Raw genomic sequence first — 25,489 nt, 5'->3', positions numbered from 1 at the left:
CTCTAACTGAAGTAAATAAAGCAAGTAAAGTTGAACATTACAACCATACCTACTTTTATCTTGCGCAGTGGGGCTATTTATCCGATAGTGCTGATTATTTTACTATAATAATTGATTGCTAAGATGTGCGAGTGTTTTGCACTTTTCGGATTCTTACAATTAAAGCACGGCTGCTGCGACATTCTGAAAACGAAACCGGAGACTTTCAAAGAGCACGGTAGGGCATGCTTGCAAAGGCGGCCTGTGTCTGATGTTTATGGTCTAATAATATTCGTATTTTCAACGCGAAATGCGCGTTTCCGAGATCAGATTGTGCCGACTATTGTGCCGAAGGGTTCCTGGAGTTTGGATAGGACGAACTGATCCAGTTGTACGGAGTGACGAACCGTTGAACTTTGCCGGATCTGTTGATGGCTCGAGGTGTTTCTCTTCTCTACCTCCGGGACATCAGATGAACGTGTTCGACAGGAAGGCCAAGACGCGCCACAGGTCCCTAGCTGCTTTAGACAAGGAAGCCGAAGTGTACGACTACCTCAAGAATGAGGTGAAATCGGCCGCACTTATAGCATTGGGTCTACTTTTCACGGTTCTTTCAGTCCGCCGGTTGTGTGTGCTCTTCACCCCCATCATCACGAGCCGCTTTCTAAATCTCGTGCAGATTCGGGAGCGTTATTAACTTCGATTTGATGATAAAGATAATTACATGCAGTCACTGAATTGCATGCCCGACCGATCTATAATGTTAAAATCAGCAGGTGAGTTGATATGCGTGCTCGTGAGGAGGCATTTGCAATCGGTTTTTCGCCAACAGCTTAGTAGTGCAAAACTGCAGTTTATACCCGCCTTCATGCGACGCCACTGTCGAGTCTGATCAACTGGACAGTCCCTTCATTGCACATAACCTGCAGAGTTGTTTTTCCAGTGCACATAACTCGCATCACTCCAGCAGCATTGAACAGTGCACCTGAATTAAATTGCGCTGTCAGTCAACAGTAACTTCACGTACTGCATGTAATGCACGTTAACGCGCGTTATTAACGAGTTGTTACCTCTCTCTTTCAGGTTGGTTACCGATTAGCTGACCGTGTTTACGACATTAAGAGGTAAAACGTTTACACATTCAAAAGGTTCTTCAGCGTGGGTATAATGTAACGTGGAACAAGCAGCTCCTAACACGCTCTCATTGACACTTTTCAGGAAGTTTTCAAGAGCCGTGGAGCTGGGCTGTGGCCGAGGCTACGTGTCTCATAATTTGGACTCTGTGAGCTTTGCTTTCTGCATGAGATGCCAAACTGAGGCTATCTCTCCTAGTACGTGAGAATTTTTCCTTAGATGCACCATTTTACATTCAGGAAGCCGTGGAATCCCTCGTCCTATGCGACTCGTCACCGGAGTGCCTTGTAAGTTCTGCTCATTTTGAGCCGTTTTCTAGCACAGTTTCCTGTGCTCGACTTAAATGCGCTTACCACAAAACCAACTCACATACCTTCTGTCGTGAATGTACCTAGGCCAAAACATTAGTGGCCAGACTCTACATCTAAGACCATTTTACAGCAATACATTCTATTACTGGCACTTGTTGAATAGTATGTCAGCATCTACGCTTCTTTCTATGCAGCTTTCCAAGCAAAAGGTATACAAGGGCCGGCATTATTTAACGATTTATCAACCGCCATTGATCAGCCAGTTATGATTATAACGTAGAAATAGCATTGTTCTTACTACGGGCGAAACGGAAGAAGGAAAAGCTTTGGAATAATAATAATATTAATAATAATCTAGAATCGTAATAGAATAATATTATTATAGTTCAATTATTTCCTTAAGTCACAATGTACACATTCATGTATGTGACCTTGTTTTGCTTGTTCTGTTGTTCTGTACTGTGTTAGCAAGGAAATAAACACCGGACATTAAGTGCTGTGTCGTTATCCCTTATATTTGAAATATAAATGAATATTCTACCATTCTGACTGGGGAATTCTTGAATTGAATCAGAGTGAATAGCAAAGACTATTTGATTTGCACTTGAAACATGGAACACCTGCGCACCCTAGTAGTTGTGTATCTTTGTTCCCAGTTGTCGTAACTGTCATCTGTAGTAACACTCTGTATTACCAAGCAATTCTCTGTTGATTCACACAGCTGTGACATCGTAAGTGCAACCTGCACTGCCTGCTGCATGATGTACTTGGGAGTTGCAGCCATGAAGTGGCACTTTCACTATCGTATACTTTTTCGACCATGGTTTTTTTTTCTCACGACAGACACGATGCAAGGTTCCCAAGGACGTGCCCACAACGAAGCTTCTCGTAGACGAGGAATTTCTTCCCTTTGCGGAAAATTCTGTCGACATCTTCCTCAGCAGCTTGAGGTGAGAAAAAAAATTGCACACTTAATCCGTTAAAGGCCACCTGCAATGAATTTTTGGCGCCACTTAAAAGGCCTAGTTATCAGATAGTGTGAATATAGAGCAGCAACTTGTAAAATTTTATGTTATAAGTATGAGTGGATGCAGTGTTAAAATGTTGTGAAAATGCATTATTAAAATGTTGTGAAAATGGACAGTTCCGATGTGAAACTTTAAATAACCTCACCACTACAGCGCACCAGAAATAACCAATAACGTTGAGGACCAGTGATGCTCTTTAGTATGACCTCCGAGAGTGGGCTGTTCTCACGGTGCACTGAAGGTCTCAGAGGCCATGGTCAGGAATTTGGGTTACATTGACTAACCACCGGGGGAGTATTCTGTAAGTGTCCACCTAGTGGACATGTCCATTTTGCCTGCTGCTGAAGTTCTGATTGGCAGGGCTGGGGTACACGTGAGGAGGAGACAGGCACCCTCAACCAATCATAACTTCAGCAGCAGACGAAATGGACATGTCCACTAGGTGGACAGTTACAGAATATACCCCCAAGTGCATGCATATTCTCTTTAGATGCTGTTTAAAGGGTTGTTCATAAGAAAATCAGACAATTACCAGACATGCTGCTTTGTCAAGATGCCTTCGATGGTACATACATTCAGTACATTTATAACTAATTTATCCAAAGCGAAATTTTGTTGACGTTGACTTTTTCAAAAAAGAATGTGATCCCAACATAGTGGTCTCCAATTTCTGTCTTACAGTCTCCATTGGGTCAACAATCTTCCCGGTACATTCAAACAGGTATGAACAATTTTGCACAAACATTGAGAAAACATTTCTTATACTGGTAAATTTTTCTGTGACTGGGAATAAGAGCTGATGGCAGTAAATAATTAATGTGCTTAAAGAGACAGCAAACCTGCATTTATAGTGTGGGTGAGGTCAATGCCGTTCTAGTAATTAAGGTTTGCTAATGCCAATACATCTAGTGTTGCTATGAGTGGATTTTTTCATGCAATTAAATGTTGCATTGATGACAGCTGTAGTGAATACAGGAAGTATTTAGGAGGCAAAAATGCTGCTAAAGGAGTATTGACAGGCATATCTCCGGTAGAATTATTTCAGATTGCTTCAGAAATGTGTTTACCATATGCAGCTGTAGCGGCTGTAGTATTGACAGCGAGTGTACATGTATGATGGCACAATGTTGTATGTGATGCAAATTTGGATTGTGTAAATTCCCCACCTATGTAATGCCCCTAGGGGCCCTTAGGGTATGTAAATAAAAAAATAAAATAAATAAATATTACGATGGAACATGTATGATTTCAGAACCTTGCGTTTGTTAATTTTGTAACGATACATTGAATATCAGAAGAGAAAATCAACTGTCAGTGTTTGACTTTTAGAATTTCGCTGCGTAACCCTAGTGCCAGTACATCAGTGGGCCGTCCATAGATTTCAAAGTATCTTTTGGGGCTGTTTTGGCTTAGTGAAAGTTCATGAAAATCGCGGATTTCAACCTTTGGCTTTCTTTTTTTAGAACACAGTGAAGTCAATCCTCACCGCTAAGAACTTGACCAGACCTGAACAGTGCCGTCAAAACATGTAACGTCACAACAGCGTGACATGATGTCATGGCAGACGCAGTCACCACCCATCTTTTGATTTCATGTCTTTTCTCACTTACAAAGCCTCTTCTCATGATAAGAGTGGATTATTTTGATACTGTTGAAGGGTCATTTACTAATGCTGCTCAAGTACTTTTTCACCTTAGGGTCCCTTTAAGCAGTTAATAAACAGTTTTAGTTTGTCCACAATCGCTTTTGCATTTGTGGATTACCTGGTTACCGGAAGCATAAACGTGAGTGGCCGGGTTGGTGGTGCCACCTGGTGGTGCAGAGCTCAACCAGATACAAATCCAGAGCTATTGTTGCAGTTACCAAGTGTATTCTAGTTTGTTGCTGGTGTAAATTTTCTTCAGTGGCATAATCATGTACACATTGCCTTTTGAAATGTTTTTTTCAACAGCAACGCTCGTGGAACACGAACATGTCTCTATAAGGCATTCTGGTTTGAGGAAGTGTCACAAGATGTCGTTACCAGTGTCCAGCAACTTGGTATTATGTAAATGCCGTTGTGTAAATCAGAATACCAGACACGATAAAACTCTTCAGTATAATTTTTTGCATCTGTGTGGTATAGGTATATTACTCAGAGGAAGAACAAAAACAGAAGCACATTGCAGCTTTTCGTCAACATTTTTAACAGTAAATAAATGCTCTAGAGCCGCACCTAAGTGTTGCAAAGCTTAAACTCTACGTAAAAAAAAAGTACCATTATGCATTTATTTACACTACAATATGGAGGGGAAAAAGAGGTATTTTTGCCAAAAACAAAACATTAACAGAATTTTTAAAAACCGCCTGTGGCATATAGCACAATTCTACTTGAGGTGGGTTACTCGAAGATACCGGAATTACTTTTACAAGAAATCAAAATGCATAATCGACTGATTTACAGAATTTCTCTTTATCAACTTTTTGACTGATTACTATTATGACACATATTGTAATTTACAAATTGAGGCTGGGTGGTTCTCAAAGCATGTCCACTTGGAGTAAATTTTGAAACTAGAACCTGTTTTGAGATCAATGCCGTTAAGGCTAGGAAAAATTTAGGAGTGGGCGAATATTAGAAGTTTAATGATAAGAATTGAATATTTCACACTAACTATATTTATTCGGAAATGAATTATTCAGTATTTTCGAATAGTTGGAAGTGACCAGATATTCTGCAACGACTGCCTGTTAAAGACTGGTTACTGTTCTTCATCCGCTAAACAAGGTATTGAAAATTATCAGATGCAGAACAACAGCGAAAGACTTGGAAGCAATGCAGAAGCAAAATAGGTAATGCAAGCTGTTTTTGGTTTCGTGATGTAAGCCCACATGACTACCTGATATTTTTGCTTGTAGACTATCATTTAGTGTTTTTGGCCGTCTAGTCATGCAGCAGGGTTATCTTTTGCTATAGAACCAGTGACGTTTTAGTTGCAACGGGCCCTTTTACATGTCACACAAGTCCTTCAGCAGCTTTTTCTTTTTCCACAGCTTCTGATCTTTTTTTCTGGAACCATTTATTTAGCGTTTTTTGGAAAGCTAATCATACAGCAGCCATAAATTCTTGGAAAGCCTGTTTGCAGCCAGGCTCTAAAGATATTGAGAGGAGAGTTGTGCAGCTTTCTTTTAATGAGAATTAGTGATGTGTTTAAAAGTGATCCTAATTGTTCCTGGTAGCTGTCTTTATTTTTCTAGTCAGTACAAGCATGGTGCCTAATTATTCCAAAATAAGTATTCCTGCTGTAAATATATGCGTCTGACTGTTAGATATTGATTATGTACTATATGTATTCAATTCATATTTGAAAAAGTTTATATTTGCCCACCTTTAGTAAAACAAGTAATAAAGTGCCTTGGTAGGTATTAGAGCTCAACAACAACTGGGACACCAGTGCAGTGTTTTCTCACACGTTTTGAGAATGCGTATCTTGAAACTGGTGTCCTCAGGATCCATTCCAAGTGAATATGCCTTGCAAACTCAATGGTTGCGATAGTATGTGCCATAAAGGAATTAATGCAGAAGTTAACTAGTGAAATTTTGGTAATTAGTTTATTATGCGTTTTGGTTTCTCAAGCAAATAACAACTGCGTCTTAGAATAGTCCAGCTCAAGGAGTATAATCCTGCTACATCCAACAGGCAATCTTTAAAAATTTTTAACTCTAAAAAAATACACACCATTTCGAAAGTATTCGAAATACTGTATGTTATAGACTAAATCATGAATTAGTAAAGCAAGACAGTTGTTCATAGCACAGAATAAGAAATTGTAGCATGAAAAGATGAGGATGATTAGAACTCATCGCAGGCTGCTAAAATACCTACTTTAGCCAAACGGGTACATCGTTGTTGATTGCGAAATTTTTTAAGCATGAAATGCTTTTAGCTCCCATTGTCGGCGACCTTCAAGGGTCCTTGAGCCAAAACCCAGAGCCTGGGCACTCAAATGAGAACATCCGCACATCGTTGCGAGAAACAAACTATCATCCGGGCAACCAGTCAAAAGTAAGGAAAATGCGGTCTCTGGCCCTCAACCCTTTGTACAGGACCGCATTACATACGCTAAATACTTCCCAAACAAGTTATAAAAATATTGCTTCCGATTTCTTCCTAATGTTTGTTCACAATATCACTCAAGCTGTAACTTCTAATACGCTGAAGTTTTATTTGTCATTTCCAGTAGCGACATTCAAAAGGCAGATAGAGAGGTTGCCTGTGCTCTTTTGAATGCCAGTGGTCCGTGAGTCGTGAGCAGTCCGCTACAAGAAGAAAAAGTAGCGACAGACGCTGGGCGCGCTGCACTGTTAGAAGAAAAGCGGTTGAAGGCAGCGGCACCACAGGCAGCAAAGGACGCCATTTGGTAGTCATTTCATGCTTACATCTACTCTCGATTACGGGAGAGCCAGCATTTTTTAAACATTGACTTGTCACTCGAGTATCTGTGACTCAAAGACACATATATCCTGATGGAGGCATTATTTAAGGTATTTGGTTGCAGTTGCAAACAAAGATTCAGGGTATGGTGACGAACAAATAGTACTTATCATCTGTAGAAACAAATACTTGCACAACAGTGTACATAATTGTAAATAATGCTGTGTTTAAGGTTTCCTCAAAGTTTGTGTGCTTAACTTTTTCTTTTCAGGTGTGGAACGCACTCAAACAAGATGGTGCTTTTCTGGGTTGCGTCTTTGGCGGCGAAACACTGTACCAACTGAGAGGCTCCTTGCAGCTTGCAGAAATTGAACGTGAAGGTGTATGTAGCTTTACTCATATTCTTTGCACATTGTTTCATGAGGTGTGGCAGCTTTCTCAGTGAACGTTCCCATCATTGCCTTTAAATACGTAGGGCTTGTCCTGTTTCGACAAAGTACAGTAGAACTTAATTGGTATGCTCCTGTTAATTGCATTTTCCCAGCTCTTATGCTCTTCCAAAACGCTGGTCCCAGATGGCAGTGTACTGTGTACTGGCAGTGTACTGTACAGCGTGCAATACAGTCGCTGGCTGATAATTTGGAATCGGTAGGGACTGCTTAATAGGTCCGAATAAATGGAGTCTGAATTATCGAATTTGCCAGAAATTAAGTCTTCATTCCACAAGAGGTCAGAAATGTTCGTCAATGCGTTGCTGCGCTCACGTATGTTTGCATGCGACCTCGTCAGTATTTCGACCATCGTCATGGCTGTCGCTACGGATAGATGAAAATATGGTCTCCTAATGCATCAAATTTCCATCCTCTGCAAGTTAACAGAGGCCAACCACGCTTCAACAGCCATATGAAGGCAGGATTCCTCGCAACAGTCATTGCTTGGCAGTTCATTCACTTAATCACCGCCCGACAGAGACATCAAGTGTGGAACTGACACCGTTCGAACCTGCTCGATGATTATTGAAAAAAAATTCATAATAGCGGTGAACAAAGTGGCCCGAGCCTGTGTTACAATTTAACATGTTAAAAAACAAATCTGGATGAGCCGAAGTCACATGGCAAACCACAAGCGCATTCCTTCGCAGCCTAATGGCTTGTGCTGTGGTTTGGACAGAGTTGACTACGACTCGATCGGCTCCACTAGACCAACTAGGCTTCGTTTCGGTTTCGAGTAGGCATTGGTGATGTAATCAAAATATACCATCGCTCTTTCTGCTCGATTCGGTCAACTCGGAGGTCGAATCGGAATTCTCTAGCAGTGCGCTGCGAGGTGTCAAAGTTTTGGAAGCTGTCTGAATGATCGGAATGTACCGTATAACTGAGGGCTTGTGCTTTACCATGCATTTTTGGAAGCGTTGTCTTGGAAATTGCGCATCGCTGAGCAAGTGTGGCTAACTCGAGCTGCGTATCCAAAAAGAAGTATAATTGCACTGGTGTGCCCCGTGGACCATGTGATTATCAGATGGGGCACATCATTTAGCATTGGCGATGTGGAAAGCCTTTGGAGTCTAATTCTTGACGGCATCATTAATTTGTTTATCTGCTGAAGCACGACACGTGACTATAGTATGCTAAATCATTGGTCGTGCGGCACTCTTGACCGGTTCCATGGAGGCCTAGGCAGTGCATATGCTGCAGGTGTAATGTATCACACAATGCCAAAAAGGCTCAATTTTTGCATGTCCATCATTACGGTGGCTAGCGACACATCGGACTTGGGCCTTTAGCTCGAGTTTATTCGTAAGGTGGTTCGTGGGAGCAAGAAATTTTGTTCATAATAATTATTAGGCGATGGTACCACAGTGGCCATCTCGAACAGGGCAGTAATTCAACCACCAGGTGTCACCACTTGTTCATGGTTCAAGAAATTCACTCCCCGAAACCAACTGGAGGGTCTGTGCAAAAAAGCGACATATTTCAAACTATGAATTTCGTTCTCTCTCTTCCCTGCCTGTGTGTCTCACAAGGGGGGACGCACAGATCTCACCGAGAAATGTAGCTTCCAGATATCAGTATGCAAGCATAGGGGAGGCAATGGCAAGTTGTGTTCGCACTTCGAAAAGCCTCTGAAAAAGGTGGGGACTCTGCAAATTTCTGGAGCCTTATTTATGGTACAATGTGCCAATTTTTATTACATCAAAGATGCTGGAATGAAACAGGAGAATAATGCTAAATCTTGTCAATGTCTTCTGCGTCGTACTTCCGTTTGCATAACATCTCTTCGCCATTCTTCTCTCGGATGAAAATATCACCTTCGTATTTGCGACACCACTGTGCCGACGCCTCACTGTGCATTCGCGTGGATTCCAGCTTCAATTTCGATACAGCTCCTGAAGTCTTGACAAGGCTTTATTTTGAAGCATTGGTCCTTGCATCGCAGGAGTTCGACTTTTCAAAAAGGTTCTGCTAGTGGCTGCCGCATGGCGAGGCGCTTTCTGTAACCACCCATCTCTATTGAGCACACTTACAAGCACGCGCCAGTGGCACCCATGAAGATAGGTTCCAACCTGTGTGTTGGACCTGCCTTTTGATTAGAAGGAATTCGAACAGCACTTCAGACAGGACAAAGTAAAAATGGCCGAAACAGCGCTGTGTCTGCCGTCTTTACTTCGTCTTGTCTAAAGCACTGTCCAATTACCTTCTAAGAATGCACCAAACAACCCAGTTTGACCTCAAGTTCGAAATTCAAAATCTCAAAACTGCCAAAGCAATCACTGTACAACAACAGGAACCACACGTATGCGCATTGGCAACCTCAGCAAGCGTCTGTGCAAAAAAGTGACATATTTCAAACTATGAATTTCGTTCTCTTTCTTCCCTGCCTGTGTGTCTCACAAGGGGGGACGCACAGGTCGCACCGAGAAATGTAACTTCCAGATATCAGTATGCGAGCATGGGGGAGGCAATGGCAAGTTGTGTTCGCACTTCGATGCTCTGCAAATGGAGCCTGTACAAATGACAATGGCACAGTGTCCTGTCCTGCCTGCTATCCAGGATGCATTCACGATGTATACCTTGCACAGGAAGCGAAATGTCCGGGGGAAACTGCGTTATAAGTCGTCATTGTGAATGCTATGCCTCTCTTCTTTTCTTCTTGCCCTCAACTTACTGCCCTTTGATTGCACCCTGTTTGCGAGGCGCTTTCAGGTATAACCTCCTGGGCGTGGCCACCCATCTCTATTGAGCACACTCTTACCTGCAACAAGTGTCACGCGCCGGTGGCATCCCATGAAGATAGGTTCCAACCTGTGTGTTGGACCTGCCTCGATTAGAAGAATTCGAACAGCGACTTCAGAACAGCGACAAAGTAAAAAAAGTGGAGAAACAGCGCTGTGTCTGCCGTCTTTACTTCGTCGCGGAGGAGGGTGTGGCGAAAGCGTGAGAAGAAAAGCGTAGTGTGGCGACGTGGCTACGAGGTGGCGCCAGAGTAGCTCGCGTCGTCCACAAGCACGCTCGGCAAAAATGCCCGAGCACTGCTCGTCTGGGAATTCTGTCGGCGGCAGTTGCTGTGAATCACGCCCACGCATCACCCATAGGGTTGGCCTCAGTGCACTGGCACTCTCGATCTCCAAATTAGCGAGGCGCCACACTTTGCTTCATTTGCAACGTGCCGCACGAGACCGATTGTCTGCGCCAGCCAATATATCGCTGAAATGAAAACACATATAGAGCGGTGCTCAAATTTCGCATTAGAGATTATCATAATTGTCGGTGAATTTTTCTCTTCCTTTCTTTCTTTCTTAGAGCAGCCACAATTGAGTGGATGAGTGGACTCCCATAGGACTACGTTGAAGGCATGATTGCAAGCACGTGTGCTTGAAAGGTTGATGTCGGTTAGGCGCGGTGACTGAAGCAAGCTAAACAGCTAAATCTGCTGAAAGAACGCATCTGTGTTTTGCCCGCTTTGTAATGTTTAGTGGGGCCAGGTTTGACAAATGCCAGAACTGACATGAAACAGCTTGATGTTCTTTTCGCACAGATGGCGCTACCGCCAAAAATGGCTGTGAGATTTATTATTTATTGAAAATCCTTCGTTTCAAGCATTTCTTGGTAAAGTTGCGAATGGTGGCAATGCCAGGATACTGTACGGCTCTATTAATGGTCAAGATTCGTAGTAAACCACCATGTATGTCAAACAGAATGTCAGTTTGCACAGACTTGGCCACCAGAACAAATAGCTAACTTCACTGCTACTGGGTAGCTTTTCTAATAAAAATAGAAGAATTTTCTCTTTGTTATATTGTAGAGTTAAAATGTCATAATGTGTTATAATGCTGCTTGATTATGGGATATTCAGCAGTTTGAACTTTAATAGTTTTGTCGCTACTTCTGAAGTTCGTGACCAAAGGTAGCCATAAATTGTCGTTTTGAAGTAATAATAGCTCATGAACTAATTATTGAAACACAACAAACCTTCGCACAAATATTTAACAGCATCGAAAATTGTTGTTTTGAATTGAAAATAAAATAAGATATTTACTTCCAAATATCGATTGTTTCGTTTTTACTTTAATGGGGCCTATATAAATTTCTAATTGTCTTAACTCAAAATCGCTCTTGTATAGTATTTTATTGCATTTCATCGGAAGGCCCAACAAACCGCATTTTCTTATATTAAAGATTTTTACTGTAAACATTGAAATCCGGAGGCTTGCACAGCAAGAACGCCTTTTTTCTTCTAACGTTCTGATGGCCACCAAGCAACCCTTCATGCTAGGCGATAGTTAGGTGCCATTTGAACGTGGGGAACGTAAGCTTGCTAATGCAATATAACTCATATCTCCACAGTTCATGCAGAAAGCATGGAGCATTCGTGAACGTTGTCTAAAATGTGAAGTGCATGCCGCCAGAGTGGGACCACTGCCTTAACACGATCCTAGGAGTTCAAATTTGGGGGAGTTTTTTTCATATTCAAATACATGTTACTCTGCCAGGACCAACCAATCGGTTTGAATTATCTGTTAATTCGAATTGAGAGATTTTGGATTACTGGGACTTCATTGTAGTTACTTATGCTATGTGATTTTTAAATTGTTGTAGATTCCCTTTTGTCATTACTCCATACATTTCACTATGGGTATACTTCCAAATATCTATTGTTTCGTCTTTTCTTTAATGGGGCCTATATAAATTTCTAATTGTCTTAACTGAAAAGTGCTCTTTTATAGTATTCTATTACATTTATCTGATGGAACAACAAACCGCATTTTCTTATGTTTAATATTTTTGCTGTAAACTTTGAAATCCGGAGGCTAGTACAGCAAAAACGCCTTTTTTCTCCTAATGTTTTGATGGCCGCCAAGCAACCCTTCATGCTAGGCGATTAGGCTACTATTAGGTACCATTTGAACTTGTCTTGTTTCTTATTCTGCTTACAGTAGCACCTCGACGTCACTGTTGTGTCAGACGGCCGCAACCAAACGGCTTTTTCTCCGGCTGCCCGTTTTCACCATGTACCTGGTGGAAATAAAACCGCTTTGATTGATTGATTGATTGATTGATTGATTGATTGATTGATTATTCTGTCCAGCCTATCCGACCTTTAGTTCAAGCTTTAGAATTACTTTTGTGTGTTGCAGGGATTTGGAGCCCACATATCCCCGTTTGTCCAGCCTACGGATTTGGCAGCACTTTTGAACCAGGCTGGCTTTGTACTACTCACAATAGTAAGAAATTTTCTGTTTGTTGTTGTGGGAACTCACCGCTGTAAAATTGAGAAGTTAAACGTTTAAGATACATTTCTGATCAGCGTGATTACTCATTTAAGCAATCTACAGAATAGGAGATTGGATTTTTTTTTTTCACAAGTTCTTTAATAGTAGCGCGAACTCAGAAAATCTGTCAACAGCAGCAAAGTGAACACAAATTTTCTCCTCGGGGTAGATGCTCTAGCTTGTTGACCATACATTCTTTTACAGTCCTGAGAGAAAAAAAAAAACCAGACATTAAATGGAAAACATGACAACCACGAGTGTGTTTTCTGTGTGGTGTCTGGCGTAGGGCCATTAAAAAATGTATAATAAACTGCACCAATTTACCCAGTAACAAGTCCGTCTTTGGCTTATTGGTATGGCATAATTCACTGTGCAGCGCTGAAAACAGCACCACTGTGACATGTCTCATCCCCTCTATCTTTTTCACCTGCGTTTTCAGCACTGTACAGTGAACTTATTGTCCCTCCAATGTTAGTTGAAACTCTTGTCAAACTTGAATTCCCAAGCAGATGCCATAAGCAGGAAGACAGGTGAGATTCAAAGGTGTTTTGTGTATCGTCTGAATCCATTTTGCTGTTGTCGTCTGCTTGCATATTCAAGTTTTACAATGCTTAAACAGCATGCCCCAATTCTCTATCCTAACTTAGTTAAAATTACATCTGTTCTAGCATAGTTGAAAGTGATTTTGTATGCCAGCATGATGATGCAAAAGTCTCTCACATGCCAGATTTTTGCTCCTTGTTGTCAAACTCGCTTGTCATCGGCTGTTAGATGGCATCATGTGCACAATGTAAAGTCCAGGCAAGCCCTGTAGTTTCTAATTTTAAAAAAATGTGCCAGTATGGATATGTGTAAATATGGTAACTTCTCAACGGTGTGGCTACTCTGAGCAGATTGTACACCAAAAATTAAGTCATGCATTCCTTAAAGTAAAAATATTGCTATGAAATTGCTATGAAAGCAAGATGTTATATTAGTGCACTGAGGAGGAATATGAAGTCAAGCTGTATTCATAAATTATGTTTCTGCAACAGCAAAGCAGCCATGCTTACTGTGAGAGGGGACTTGCTAAGCTAGAAAAAACTTCAAGACTAGGCCTTACTACAAGACACTGCCCTTAAGTTATCCCCCATGCCAACGTGATGGCAGTGTATTTTGTATGGTGTCTCGTCGGTGACGACTACAGTGTAATCTGTAGAAACGAATGAGTCAAAGTAGCACATTTCGAGAACTCTTCCTGGGCCAGAATGGTCCTGGCATGATAAAACGCTTTGAAATTGGCGACGTCACATTTAAAAAGAAGCTGTACATTAGAAGGGAGCTCCTGTATAAATACAAGGAATGGAAGAATTGTTTTGCTCGGTGCCCACCACAATGGACTTGATTAAGTTGGTTGCATGAAAAAAAAACAAAAAAAAACAGCTAGAAATCTACCAAATATAGCAAACAAATCTTTTTTGTTTTAGTTCTAATTTTCAATTTTTATTAGAGGATCGTTGAAAATGAAGAACAAGAATGAACTGAAGCATAACAATTACAACTCTGCAGCTAAGGAATAAAATAACCTTATCAGAAATCTGTAAACAGCACCTATTGAGACAACTATAGTGGACAAAGTTGATGCATTATACGCTGCTGTAAAATATACCACAATTGTTAAGCTTTAACAGCATGAAAGATGGGAGAATTAGGTAAGAAATGCGAATATAGAGGCTTTCCCCTGTTGTGCATTTATATTCCGTGTGCAGCATGAACTAAACATTTAGTTGAAGGCAGTGCCTCGTTGTTCGTGTTTTTTACCCAATTGTCCTGTCTTTCACTCTGTTAAAACTTCAAAATATTCCAGCTAACCTGCGTCAATGCCATAGTTCAGTATACCACTAATTTGTGAGTAGAAATTCAGCGGAAGCCTCGTAAACATAGTGACAATTTCACATAAACTATGAACTCGTATATCAAAGTTGTCCACTTCAGATGCACTCACTTTTAAGTTGGCTGAAAGTGAATCAGATGAGCTGCTAATCATAATCAGGATGTTTTGCATTGTCACCTTTGTTGAGCATTTTGTGGCAACTTCCACGTGCTGCTTCTCGTAACACATTACATTGCAGTTGTCGGCTCGTGCCAGCTTGTGTGACAGCTTGTGCGGCTGAGTTTCGCCTCTTGCTATGCACAATATTTTTAGCTCTAACTTGTGGCAAGGCTTTAAGAACGAGGTGTGCGCTGTCCAAATGCAGCCAACTTAATCTCGTTGACTTTCCTCTTGACCAACTCGGAGAAATTTCTACAGTGAGCTTATGTCGTGCGTTTGTTCTGCGTGGAGCATTGATAATTTTTTTCAAAGCATGTTTGAGGGCACTTAGGTCACTGTGCACAAGCGTCTAGCCATACGATGCAATTATAAATCTTGTGCGCGTTCTTTGGGGCTTCAAAAAATTAGGACCACGAGACCTATTTTCATGGAAGCAAATCAATTCATTGTTTTTCAGAATGCTCCACAAAAATGCTTTGAAGGCTCTGCACTTAATTCAACTATTTTAATTTGCACTCACTGTAAAATATACATTGAGTTGTCAAAGAGGACAGCGAACAATACTGAATTGGTTGCGTTCGCATAATGCATGTCTGGTTTCTCTTAAAGCTAAGCACATTTAGCTGAAACACCCTGTACCCTTCAGTGCACTGATTGCTCCGTGATGTTCTTATTCTCCTGCAAAGGACTCTGACGAAATGACTGTCAACTATCCAACTGCCTTCCATCTTATGACCGACCTCAAAGGTAAGGAGATTGTAGAACACCTGTTGTGGTGTCTATGGCTAATCTCGCTGTTAATGTGCCATGTTTCTTGTCACCACTCATTACTAGGCATGGCTGAGAACAATGCAACGTGGAAACGCAAGTCTCATCTACACAGAGACACTATGGTCGCAGCGGCGGCAATTTACCAAGGTGAGAGCATGGCTGTCGGTCACTCACTTGGCATTTTGGTTCGACAAAAACTTGTCGCCATTCTTTATAAAAAAATTTTGCCCGAGATTTGTAAGAACGCATAAACCCAACAAACTCATCATTCACTTTCATTTTGGCCTCTACTTTGCCTAGACATCCCTGTTCAAGTATTCTTTCCATTCCCATACAATTACTGACTGGAGCAGTTTGCCTGAACATTGCCTTCGATCCGTCGAAGAAATCAGTGTCTATGTTACCCGAGTTTCGTGTTTTCCTGACTGCTTTGTTATATATACTACTATATATATTGATCTTGGCACTCTTGTATTTTGTAATCTGTGCTTTTTGTATTTTGGCATGCTGAACTGCTACTGTGTTCTAAATTCTTGTCACTGCTGCTTAGGCCTGCTGACCTGCAGTATTTATTAAACAAATAGTTATACGCTACTTGTATCTGTGCAGAGCTCTACGGCAACGAGGATGGAACTATCCCGGCCACATTTCACATCTTGTTCTTTATCGGCTGGAAGCCAGATCCATCACAGGTGCTGTATGCATGCTTAACCGAAGTTTGTTTGTTCGTTTGGCTGGCTCTTTCCTTCGTGGCTTTACCGTTACCATTGCTAAAACGGCTTTTATTTGTTTTTGTCCCCAGGCCAAGCCAGCAAAGAGGGGATCCCAAACTGTGTCCTTGAAGGATCTCGGGTAAGTAGAGTCAGATATGAGATTGTTGATGCCATCTTTTCGGGATTTCATGTCTGGAGAAATTGGGCAGACATTCATGGAGGACGATTGCTAAAGTCAAGCAATTGCTTTCTGCCAGCTGAGATATGCTGATAGGGACACTTATTGGTTAGCTCTATTGGTTAACGTTATGAGGCGGGTAACTGCTGGCACTTCGCACTGCCTCCAGGATTTACCTGCGTTACCGACCACATTGAAACCCTTGCAAAACCACATATTAGTCAGTGCTATCAGGATCGGCCCACTGAGCGCCACCTTTGATTACACGGTGAGACCGGTCCAGGTTACTTGACTAGACAGCTGTCCACACAAACTGTAGGGGAAGAGCCAAAGAAAGCTTCACTTTAAATGAAAAGACAGGAAGCCTAACCGGAGGATGTCTCTGGTTGGCTACCATTTACTGGGGAAAGGGAAAGCAGTTAGTTTAGAACTGGAGCTTCCCTCTATTTCTGGAAGCTTAGGCAGTGGCTGAGGGGAAAGGAGGCTCGTTCGATTAATGGGGGGTTTTAACGTCCAAAAGTAGCTACGTGAGTATCGGTGATAGTGCCGGGCTTCGGATTGATTTTGACTGCCTATGCTCGATCTCACAAGTCGTTTGCAGCACTGCTGAAGGTATGAGGCGGACTCAGGTAATATTCTTGCACAGTGGAATATCGTTCCAGGTGTAACTGTTCGATTATTGGCAGGACTCTAGAGTTTTATTTTTGCTTGAAACATGATATGTTACAGCGATACATGACATGCGAGGACCTTTGTGCATGCACATCATATACCGTGAATTACTGTGGCAGCGAGTAGATGACACTGACCCCGATGAACACGTCTCGATGGGCATTCGGCTTTCCTAGTCATGCAGTTTCCATAGTGCTGCAAGCAACTCGTGAGATGTAGTATAGTGTTCTCCAGGATGCACCCAAAGGTGAGTAGCAGAATTTCTCCATCCCTCCGTCCTTGTCGAAATGCAGCCACCACGAATTGAACCCAAAAACCTTAACGAGGCTTATCAGCAAGACAGTATAACCACTGAGCCACTGTGAGGGGTTTGAGGAAAGCTTAGTAGCATGGATTTACGACTTCCACAGTACTGAAGAGAACTGCTGAAGCGCATTACTGGAACCTCGATATAAGGAGCACGGATACTGTAGCCAATAGTGGGATACAAATTACACCTAAGATGATGCTCGCCAATGTGAACGTGCCATGAACATGGGCCCTTAATGAATAGTATCAGATTGAACAAAGGTGCTTTCCTGTTGGGTGCAATTTCGTTATTACAAGGTTTAAACTACACTGTATGTTTTTCATTGTTCTCCATTATAAGCTATGACATTCTTTCCTTCACACTATAAAATATAAAAGCAAAAGCTGAGCATTGCAATGCACATCTACAAAAAGATCGACAGTGGCCAAACAAGGCAAAGCCTGCAGCTTGGAGGCAACATTTAGCAATACAATGTTTCCACTTCCCTTCCCCTCACTTTACGGTTTCATACCCGCTTATACTTCTAGGCTTTCCCTAGGTCTGAGAGTGAGCTATATCCTTGTGCAACCCATTGTATGTTATAGTAGTGCACAGTGCCTTCATCTTCTGCAAAATTAACTCAGATGATTATGTAAACTGTTAATTCCAGATATGAAGATGCCTGCGGAAATGAATGGAAGCGGTTTAGTTGTATATTTTCTGGCAGGGTGTGAGAAAATTGACAGTACGAGGGTGGGCCAAAAAGAAACATAAACTGTCTCCAAAAGAGAAATTTTATTTTCGTTTAATTCATTTAGGTAAAAAAAAAAGCACCTACATATAGTTCCCTTCAAAAAAATTTCCGAGGACACCTAAGCTCTTGCGAGTTGTGAATGCGAAAGCATTAATTTTAATTGAACGCCGCGGAGCGGTCCTGAGTTTTGCGCTGCGAGTAATGCACCATAGTGGTACATGCTGCCCAAGCCAGCAAGCAGCAGCAGCCTGCAGTGCTAATGCGCCGTTGCATCGCCGTATCTGCTCCATCAAGGCGCGCTGGTGACATGGCATTGCGGGGATGCCCTTTCCTCTCACGCAACAACACATGGCATGCTACCGCAGCAGCAGGTATTCCAGCTCACCTGTTCTGCTCCGTCGAGGCGCGCTCGTGATGTAGCGTCCCAGCCGCTGGGAATTTAGGTGCTGTTTCGCTGCTACAGACGCTGCTGGCTTTTTCGCTCAATGAGCCATTTGATGCTATCACATTAAAATAACCCCCGGCATAGTAAGTACACCAGTTTTATTTTGCCTCCCCCCCCCCCCCTTGTAATTTGATGTAGGCTGTTGCACGATCACAGACGACAAAAAGCACCCATGAAGTATGTTTCAAATAATGCTATATGACATAAAGATCCAAAATGTAGTCTCAACATGCCAACCCACCAAACGATGCAACATCTTCACTTGTGTGTTTAGGCAAAGTAAAGTTTTTGTGTGTGTGATAGAAACACGAGGAGATGGTTATGCTTTGTCCACATATAGTGAGCAGTTGCCTTCAGTGTCTAACGGTGGCATTTAAAGAAAAAGTGGGTTTTCCATATTTATAACACACCGTTCGACAATAAGAATCAACTTGTAAAGCAATTATGTCCAAGAGCTGCATTTGGATCTCGGGAACTGGCGAGGAAAGCAGTTGCCTCGGCAACGACAGTCGTCTTGTCGAAATGTTGGCTCTGGGTTGAGGCTCTTGTTGTTTGGCCACTGCAGATCACTTCTCCTGTGAAGAATCTTATTTCCATTTACTTAGTGTGCTACCCTTTGCATTTTTGTTTTTCTTTTTCACATTGGTTGCAGGTCTCTCTTAGATCCAGCCAACAAGACGTAGTCCCCCCTTTCAGCGAGCAATAGGTTGCAGCATGCAGCACACTGTATAGACTACACTCTCCATTGTGTTCTCAGATGCTTGAGCTGTGAATAAAGCATCGACACAGGACTAGTCCAGGAGAAGCTGTACAGTTACGCGCAGGTCAGTTGCCGCACAATGACATGCATATGCAGTAGCAGACGTGAAATATCTGAATGCATCTTTATCTCCCACTCGACGCCACAATTCTGCTGCCATCTGTCCGGCTCCTACACCTAATAAAAATTCATAGCCCTCCCCTGTCGAGAAAATTGGGGAAACCGAAGCTTGTGGCAAGACGACACTGTCGCAGGCGTTCCGCTTCGTTTGCCTTAAACTCAAGGTCGGCGGCTCTTCGCTGGCGTTTCCCCTGGGCTTCAGATGCTCTCACGCTAGAAACGGATGACAAGCTTCGCTTACCCCCCATTTTCTCCACAGGGGAAGGGCTGGTGATTTTGTCTCTTTGAATCCCACATGTGACAAGGGTAGTTAAAGGGTGCGTTACAGGTCCCCGAGCCCACAGGGGTATGTGCCATTGAGCTGGACCCTTTCTGCACTATCACCAGGATCGGCCCACTTTTCATTGTGACACCACCACCACCGCCGACAGTTATGAGCCTATAAAGCCTCGCTTAGTAAACGGTTGAAGGGTTACGGTGGCAAAATGATATGGCAAAATGATTAGAGTGTTTTACCAACAGCACGAAAGCTGTTCACTCGTTCCTACCGTAAGCGCTGTTGCAGTGTGGATCGTTACCAACTTTCCCGATTCGCAAGCCTACTAAGTACGAAAGAATACTTGCAGAATTGCAAAGCCAATGAGACAGGTTCTTCAACTTCTTGGGTACCAGAGGTTTCTCCAAGGTGGTAGAAATTAAATTTCGGTCTAAACTCATTGGCAGGCTTCAACTTCAAATTTGATTTATTGGCAATATGTTTTGTGGACCCTCTTGTGTTGTATCATCTGCAACAAGTTCCTTCAGCTCTTGCATTTTGAAATACGCGGTTCGCAGAAGCCACAAAACGCCTCATGTCGCACCACACCAGCTTTATGGGATTATTGGCAGCGATGTGGTGGAAGCCTTAAACGAGGTGTCCAGTAGTGGCGGAAATACAGTCGACACGGTATGTGTTGTCATCAACTTTCACAGTCTTAAAAGAGTCGCAGTGTCGCCCGAAAGGCAAATCATCGATTGCGATAGCAAATTAATAGATAGCTATACAAAGTAAGGATAGTAGTTTTATTGCCCGAAGAAATATGTAAACATTCGCTTATTAACTAAATTAACAGACATGGTGTCAGCGCGCACATGCAAACATGAACACATCACATTCAATGACCGCGGACACTCGCAGTCAAAACGCTGGCGTGAGGAAGCGCGGCTGCAGCAGCAAGCAATGTGACCGTGCTGACTATTGCTTCAACGCAAACTGAGTGGCGAGAACATAGTGCACTGCACGCAAAGATACAAGCTGTCGGCCTACCTAGACTGTGGCCCCGAAGCAGATCGTTTGCAAGATAAAGCCCGCTCGACCGCGCGTGGGCGAAGTACAACGCCTCTCCCTCCCCCCCCCCCTCCGCTTCCTCCACTCCCCCGGTGGCATGAGCGCGACGGAAGACGGCGCGCTTCCTCCCCGCTTTCCTCTCATGGGCGCCCGAGATTGATCCGCGATCATCTGCCCACCCTCGCACGCTTTCACTCGCACATACAGCATACGGCGCGCGGCGACGGTGTTGTCGCCCTTGTACTTTATATGGAACGTCACGGCGACGACGACGGCAAAAATGAGCCGCGGTGGCTCAGTCAGCTAAAGCGTTGCGCTGCTGAGCACGAGATCGCGGGATCGAATCCCGGCCGCGGCGGCCGCATTTCGATAGAGGCGAAATGCAAAAACGCCCGTCTGCTTGCGTTGTAGTGAACGTTGAAGAACCCTAGGTGGTCAAAATTAATCCGGAGCCCTCCACTACGTCGTGCCTCATAATCAGAACTGGTTTTCGCACGTAAAACCCCAGAAAGAAGAAGAAAAATGCGCCGGCAGTGTCTATATAATTGATATCGCAATAACTGCTGCAGACTGAAAGCCACATTTCTAAGTCCTGTAAGAATGGCAGAGTTTTGCGAATCAGTTTCTTGTCTTCTGTGTGGTGTTGCATTGATGTCTGGCTATTGGCTGATCGTCAAGAAGCACTCTAGTGCATTCCTGTTGTCATTTTACCACAGCTATAATGCCCAGCTAGCATTTATTAATTTTAGTCAATATTTAAATTTGTGTTATGTCAGTAACAAATTAAAAAAATAACACAGGGTCGATCAAAGGCGAAAGCCGAAGCGCCGATGCATTAAAGACTGACCCCCTTAATTCGCTTAGTCATCCCCATTACTCCTGTATCCTATTAATTCGCCTACTCATAAAATACGACGGTGACCCGCACATCATCAAAATTGTTGCGTCAGCGTTTGCATGTAGGTAACACACGATGCCGGGTTGGTGTAAGTCACTGAGAAATCTGACGTCAATCCAAGCATTTATTTCGTGTCGTCATGTTTTCGCTCAAGCACATTGAAGGTCGACTTTTGTCCTGTTTTTCTTGTTTCGACAACCTGCTACTAAAGAGGGGCGTTCTACTCCGGCGGCCATCTTCTAAGCGATCTGCAATGGGGACAGAGTGCGCCGAGTGCTGATAGCTTCGTTCGCGTTGAAGCGAGGGGCAGCACGAAGGTCAGTTCGCTCGCTGCTGCTGCCGCACTTCTTCACGCCAGCGTTTTTGACAGCGAGTTTTCCGCGGCCATCGAGATGTGTTCGTGTTTGCTCGTGCGCGCGTGACACCACTGCTTGTTGACTTAGTAAATATTAGTAAGCGAATTTTTAAAGTTTATGCGGCCGATAAAAATACCATCCTTCCTATATGCGTATTGATGTCTAATAATTTGCTATCGCAATCGATGCTTCGCATTTCGGCCAAAACTGCGACTTTCTTATGGTGTTGCCGAACACTCAATCGACAACCTATGAATCCAGTGGAATACACCGCTGTCCAACTGTCTGCAGTTGCGCAAGCCAACTGCACTCGCTCGTTTCGTTGACGTCACGGCGGCCTACTTTCAATATCGGCATCTCTCGGGAACCAAAGGTCCACTCGATTCGCCTGCACTTTCGCAACTATTTCACGAGGTGCCGCACTTCGCTTTTCGTTTCACCATTTCAAGATGGCAGCTTCTGTACGTCGCCATTAGTTTCACTCAGTGCAGGCTTCGTGCTGGACGAGCTCACAGCATTCCCTTCCCTACCCCAGCTGCACTCGCCAGAACGGTATTTCGATGTTCGTGCAAGAGGTTCCGTGCCGATACCGCACGAGCAAGTAATAACTGGCACTCAGTCGGCGGGAACTAGTTCACGAAATGCAAGGCCTATATGTTTTGGAGCGCGAAGGCACAGCAGGCGGGTTCAGTGCGGTTTGAACGCGATAGCGTTAAGGGCCGCGTGTCGCAGATAATCCGGCGTCGGTGTGGGTGCGCCGGCGTCGGAGAAAATCATCCCGAACCGTGGATGACTTCGGCTTTCCGATAAAACAGGCCCTGCGCGTGGCGCAAGCCATTGGCGAGCAAAATTGAATTTATCAAACTAAAATCCCTCAGAAAAATCGTAGAGTACGACTTAACCACAACCTACAGACTTGATAGCGTCAGATTGTAATTTGAATGTACGAGAAAACATAATATATTACGAGTAAACTCAAACACTTACCCCTTTTCCAGCATTTCTATCATACCAAGTTACCAACAGCGGCCCGCAGAGGCGAAGGTGGAGAAAAAAGAAAGCTGCAGATGCCAGGAAAGCCTGACAAGCATTCAGGCATCTTTGAATGCTATCGCGTTCACTATAAAGGCAAATTAAGCTACCTCCAATTTTTGTTTACAGTACTCGTGCGAGCACGACCTCCGAACGATACCATTCGAAACTGCCGCGCGCCTAACGGGAACTGAACCACCAGCGCCATCCATACGCGAAGCGGCGAAGCTCCGTGACCGAGTTTTCCGTTTGCGGATGCCGGAGGCGCAAGGGGTCCTCTGTAGGTGTTTATGTTGGCCGCCCTGCACGCCTCGTCGTGTACGTCGTCGCTGGAGGAGTGCGTGGGGGCGGGGTGTCGCCGCTAGGGCTTGTTCGAGCGAGCGAGAGAGCGTGGAAGAAGGGGGGAAAAAAAGAAAAAAAGCACCAACAAAAAGTGCGTGCCCGTGCTCCGAACCGTCGGCTCGAAACCACCTGAAGGCGACGACCCTGCGGCTACCGATGGCGACGAGCGAAACCGTCGACGCGGCGGCCGCGACGGCGGGCCCGGCAACTGCACCAGAAACCTTGACCGTTACGCACGAGCTCAAAAACGGTGAGTCGACGCCGCGATGTGCCGCTGCCAACTGCCCGCCCAAAAAGCCTCGCTGCTGCCGGCGCAGCACGGCCCGCCCGGCGCCGCTGACTTGTCGCGCCGAGAGGTCTGCGTGCACACGGAGCTTCTTAACTTTTGGGCGCGATTCACCCCCGCTGGTTTTTTTACGCCGCTCGCTCAAGCGTGCCGGCGCGAGTTTGCGACGTCGCGCGTTGAACAACAACTCGTCTCGGTTTAACGCCCTCCTCAGAGTTGCGATGTTGCAAACAGATTTTCCTGTGCATAGCGATCCGTCGTCTGCCGCAGCGAGCCCAAACAATCGCGTCGTCTGTTTCGGGTGGCCAGTGCTGTCGTCTGCTATCACTGGGCGCTTTTTATACAATTTCATTTACTCGCTGTTGAAGCCTTCAACGGGCATTCGGGATTTGAAGGCTTTAACGACATATCAATGTCGGATTGGTTTTGAACGGGCGACGGCTAGGCAGGCTGGCAGTTTCGCGTCCTTTCTCTCTTTTTTTTTTCGCTGGAACTTCCCGGGGCCGTTCGTGTAGGTGCGGGCAACTGTTGCACAGATGTGGCTCGTTCGGCGTGCTCGCGGCGTTTGCGTTTTGCTGCTTGTTGCGTGCTCCTCCCGTTGGCTTTCTTTCTGTTTTTCACCTTCCGCCGCTGCCACATCTCGCCTCACACTTTTCGTCGATCTGCTGCTGCTTGCTGGTTGTGCACAGTAGTACATCTATTTCCTGTCGTGCTGGCGGCTTCGTGGGGGTCCAAGGCTGGGGAAGAAATCGCGTCCTTGACATCTCCTCCGCTGGACTGGGTAGATCGCGCGCACGTTTTCTTTTCCTGTTGGATATACGCGGCGCGATGATCGCTTCGACCGCGGGAGTCTTGCTCGGCGCCGCGACGGTTATCAGCGATAAGCGGCTGTGAAAGAAACAGAGTCCGGAAGGGGGGTCTTCGATGTCGCGATTCTTTTGTCTTTCAACGCGGAACGCGGCGCGGCAGAGTGTTCGGGCTTATTTTTCGCCGTTGGGAAAACGTAATTTAAAACATCCCTTCTTATATTTGTGTGCGGATACGCCGTTCGCCTTTTTTTTTTTTTCCCCTCCTTGTTTTTTCTTAGATGCGCAAAGTGGCTTGACAACAACTTGTCCAACGAAACTTTTCTGATCATATCCTTTTTGTTGCGCCTCATCCGGTTCTGACGCCTTAAAGCCACACTTGTGCCATAAATATGTCATTGTCGTCTGCTGATAAGTGGGGGACTGAAGGTATACACCACCTGTGTGTTTGCGCGCTCGTTTGTGGGACGGTTGAACGATGTATGCATATATACATCCAACAAATCATGATGGAAATCCAAATAACATGATATTTTGATTTCATAATTTTGTTTGCTTTTCTGAAAACTTCCTTACTGTCACTGCGTTGGTGTGCATGTCGTTGCATACCGAGATTTTATTCCATCTGATTTGTTTTTCCTGTGGTCAAGAATGTACTAAATTTTAACGCTTTCTTTAACCGGAAAGAAATTGCCATATTAAATATTTAGTTGAAGGCTGTAACAGTGATTTTTTTTAAATTTGATATACCATCATAGTTTGAATAACATAGCATATATCTATATAAAGCTAAATAAGGTACTTTTCAAACACATAATTTTAAAGAATGCACGTTAGGGCATAGTATGTTATAAAATCTCTGAAAAAAAAAAAAGTTTACTGGAAAGTACAGGAAATGTCTGAAATGTCGCGCTGATAGCTTAGAAAGAAAATTTTAAGAAATCTGAAATATACAAAACGTTTTAATGCGAATTGGGGGGGGGGGGGGGGGGGGGTCATTGTCAAACCAGTTTTCATTACGGCCATCTTCTAACCGCTCTCGTGCGCTGATTCCAGAGATGGTGCAGTCTA

General features: G+C 43.9%; 1 protein-coding gene across 1 annotated transcript; it reads left to right on the top strand.

Moving 5' to 3' along the window:
* Window positions 1-191: 191 nt before the first annotated feature.
* Window positions 192-19,420, top strand: LOC119457833 (arginine-hydroxylase NDUFAF5, mitochondrial). Its single transcript, XM_037719588.2, has 13 exons — window positions 192-544; window positions 1,063-1,103; window positions 1,198-1,261; window positions 1,353-1,400; window positions 2,268-2,374; window positions 3,134-3,173; window positions 7,139-7,249; window positions 12,503-12,589; window positions 15,356-15,416; window positions 15,504-15,587; window positions 16,050-16,132; window positions 16,243-16,292; window positions 19,144-19,420. Exons 1-13 carry the CDS (start codon window positions 290-292, stop codon window positions 19,172-19,174), a joined length of 1,062 nt encoding a protein of 353 aa, XP_037575516.1. The 5' UTR covers window positions 192-289; the 3' UTR covers window positions 19,175-19,420.
* Window positions 19,421-25,489: the final 6,069 nt, after the last annotated feature.

The sequence above is a fragment of the Dermacentor silvarum genome, chromosome 7, assembly GCF_013339745.2.
Source record: "Dermacentor silvarum isolate Dsil-2018 chromosome 7, BIME_Dsil_1.4, whole genome shotgun sequence".
NCBI lineage: Eukaryota > Metazoa > Arthropoda > Arachnida > Ixodida > Ixodidae > Dermacentor > Dermacentor silvarum.
Note: the sequence above shows the minus strand (reverse complement) of the source record. Positions and strands in the feature narration are given on the sequence as shown.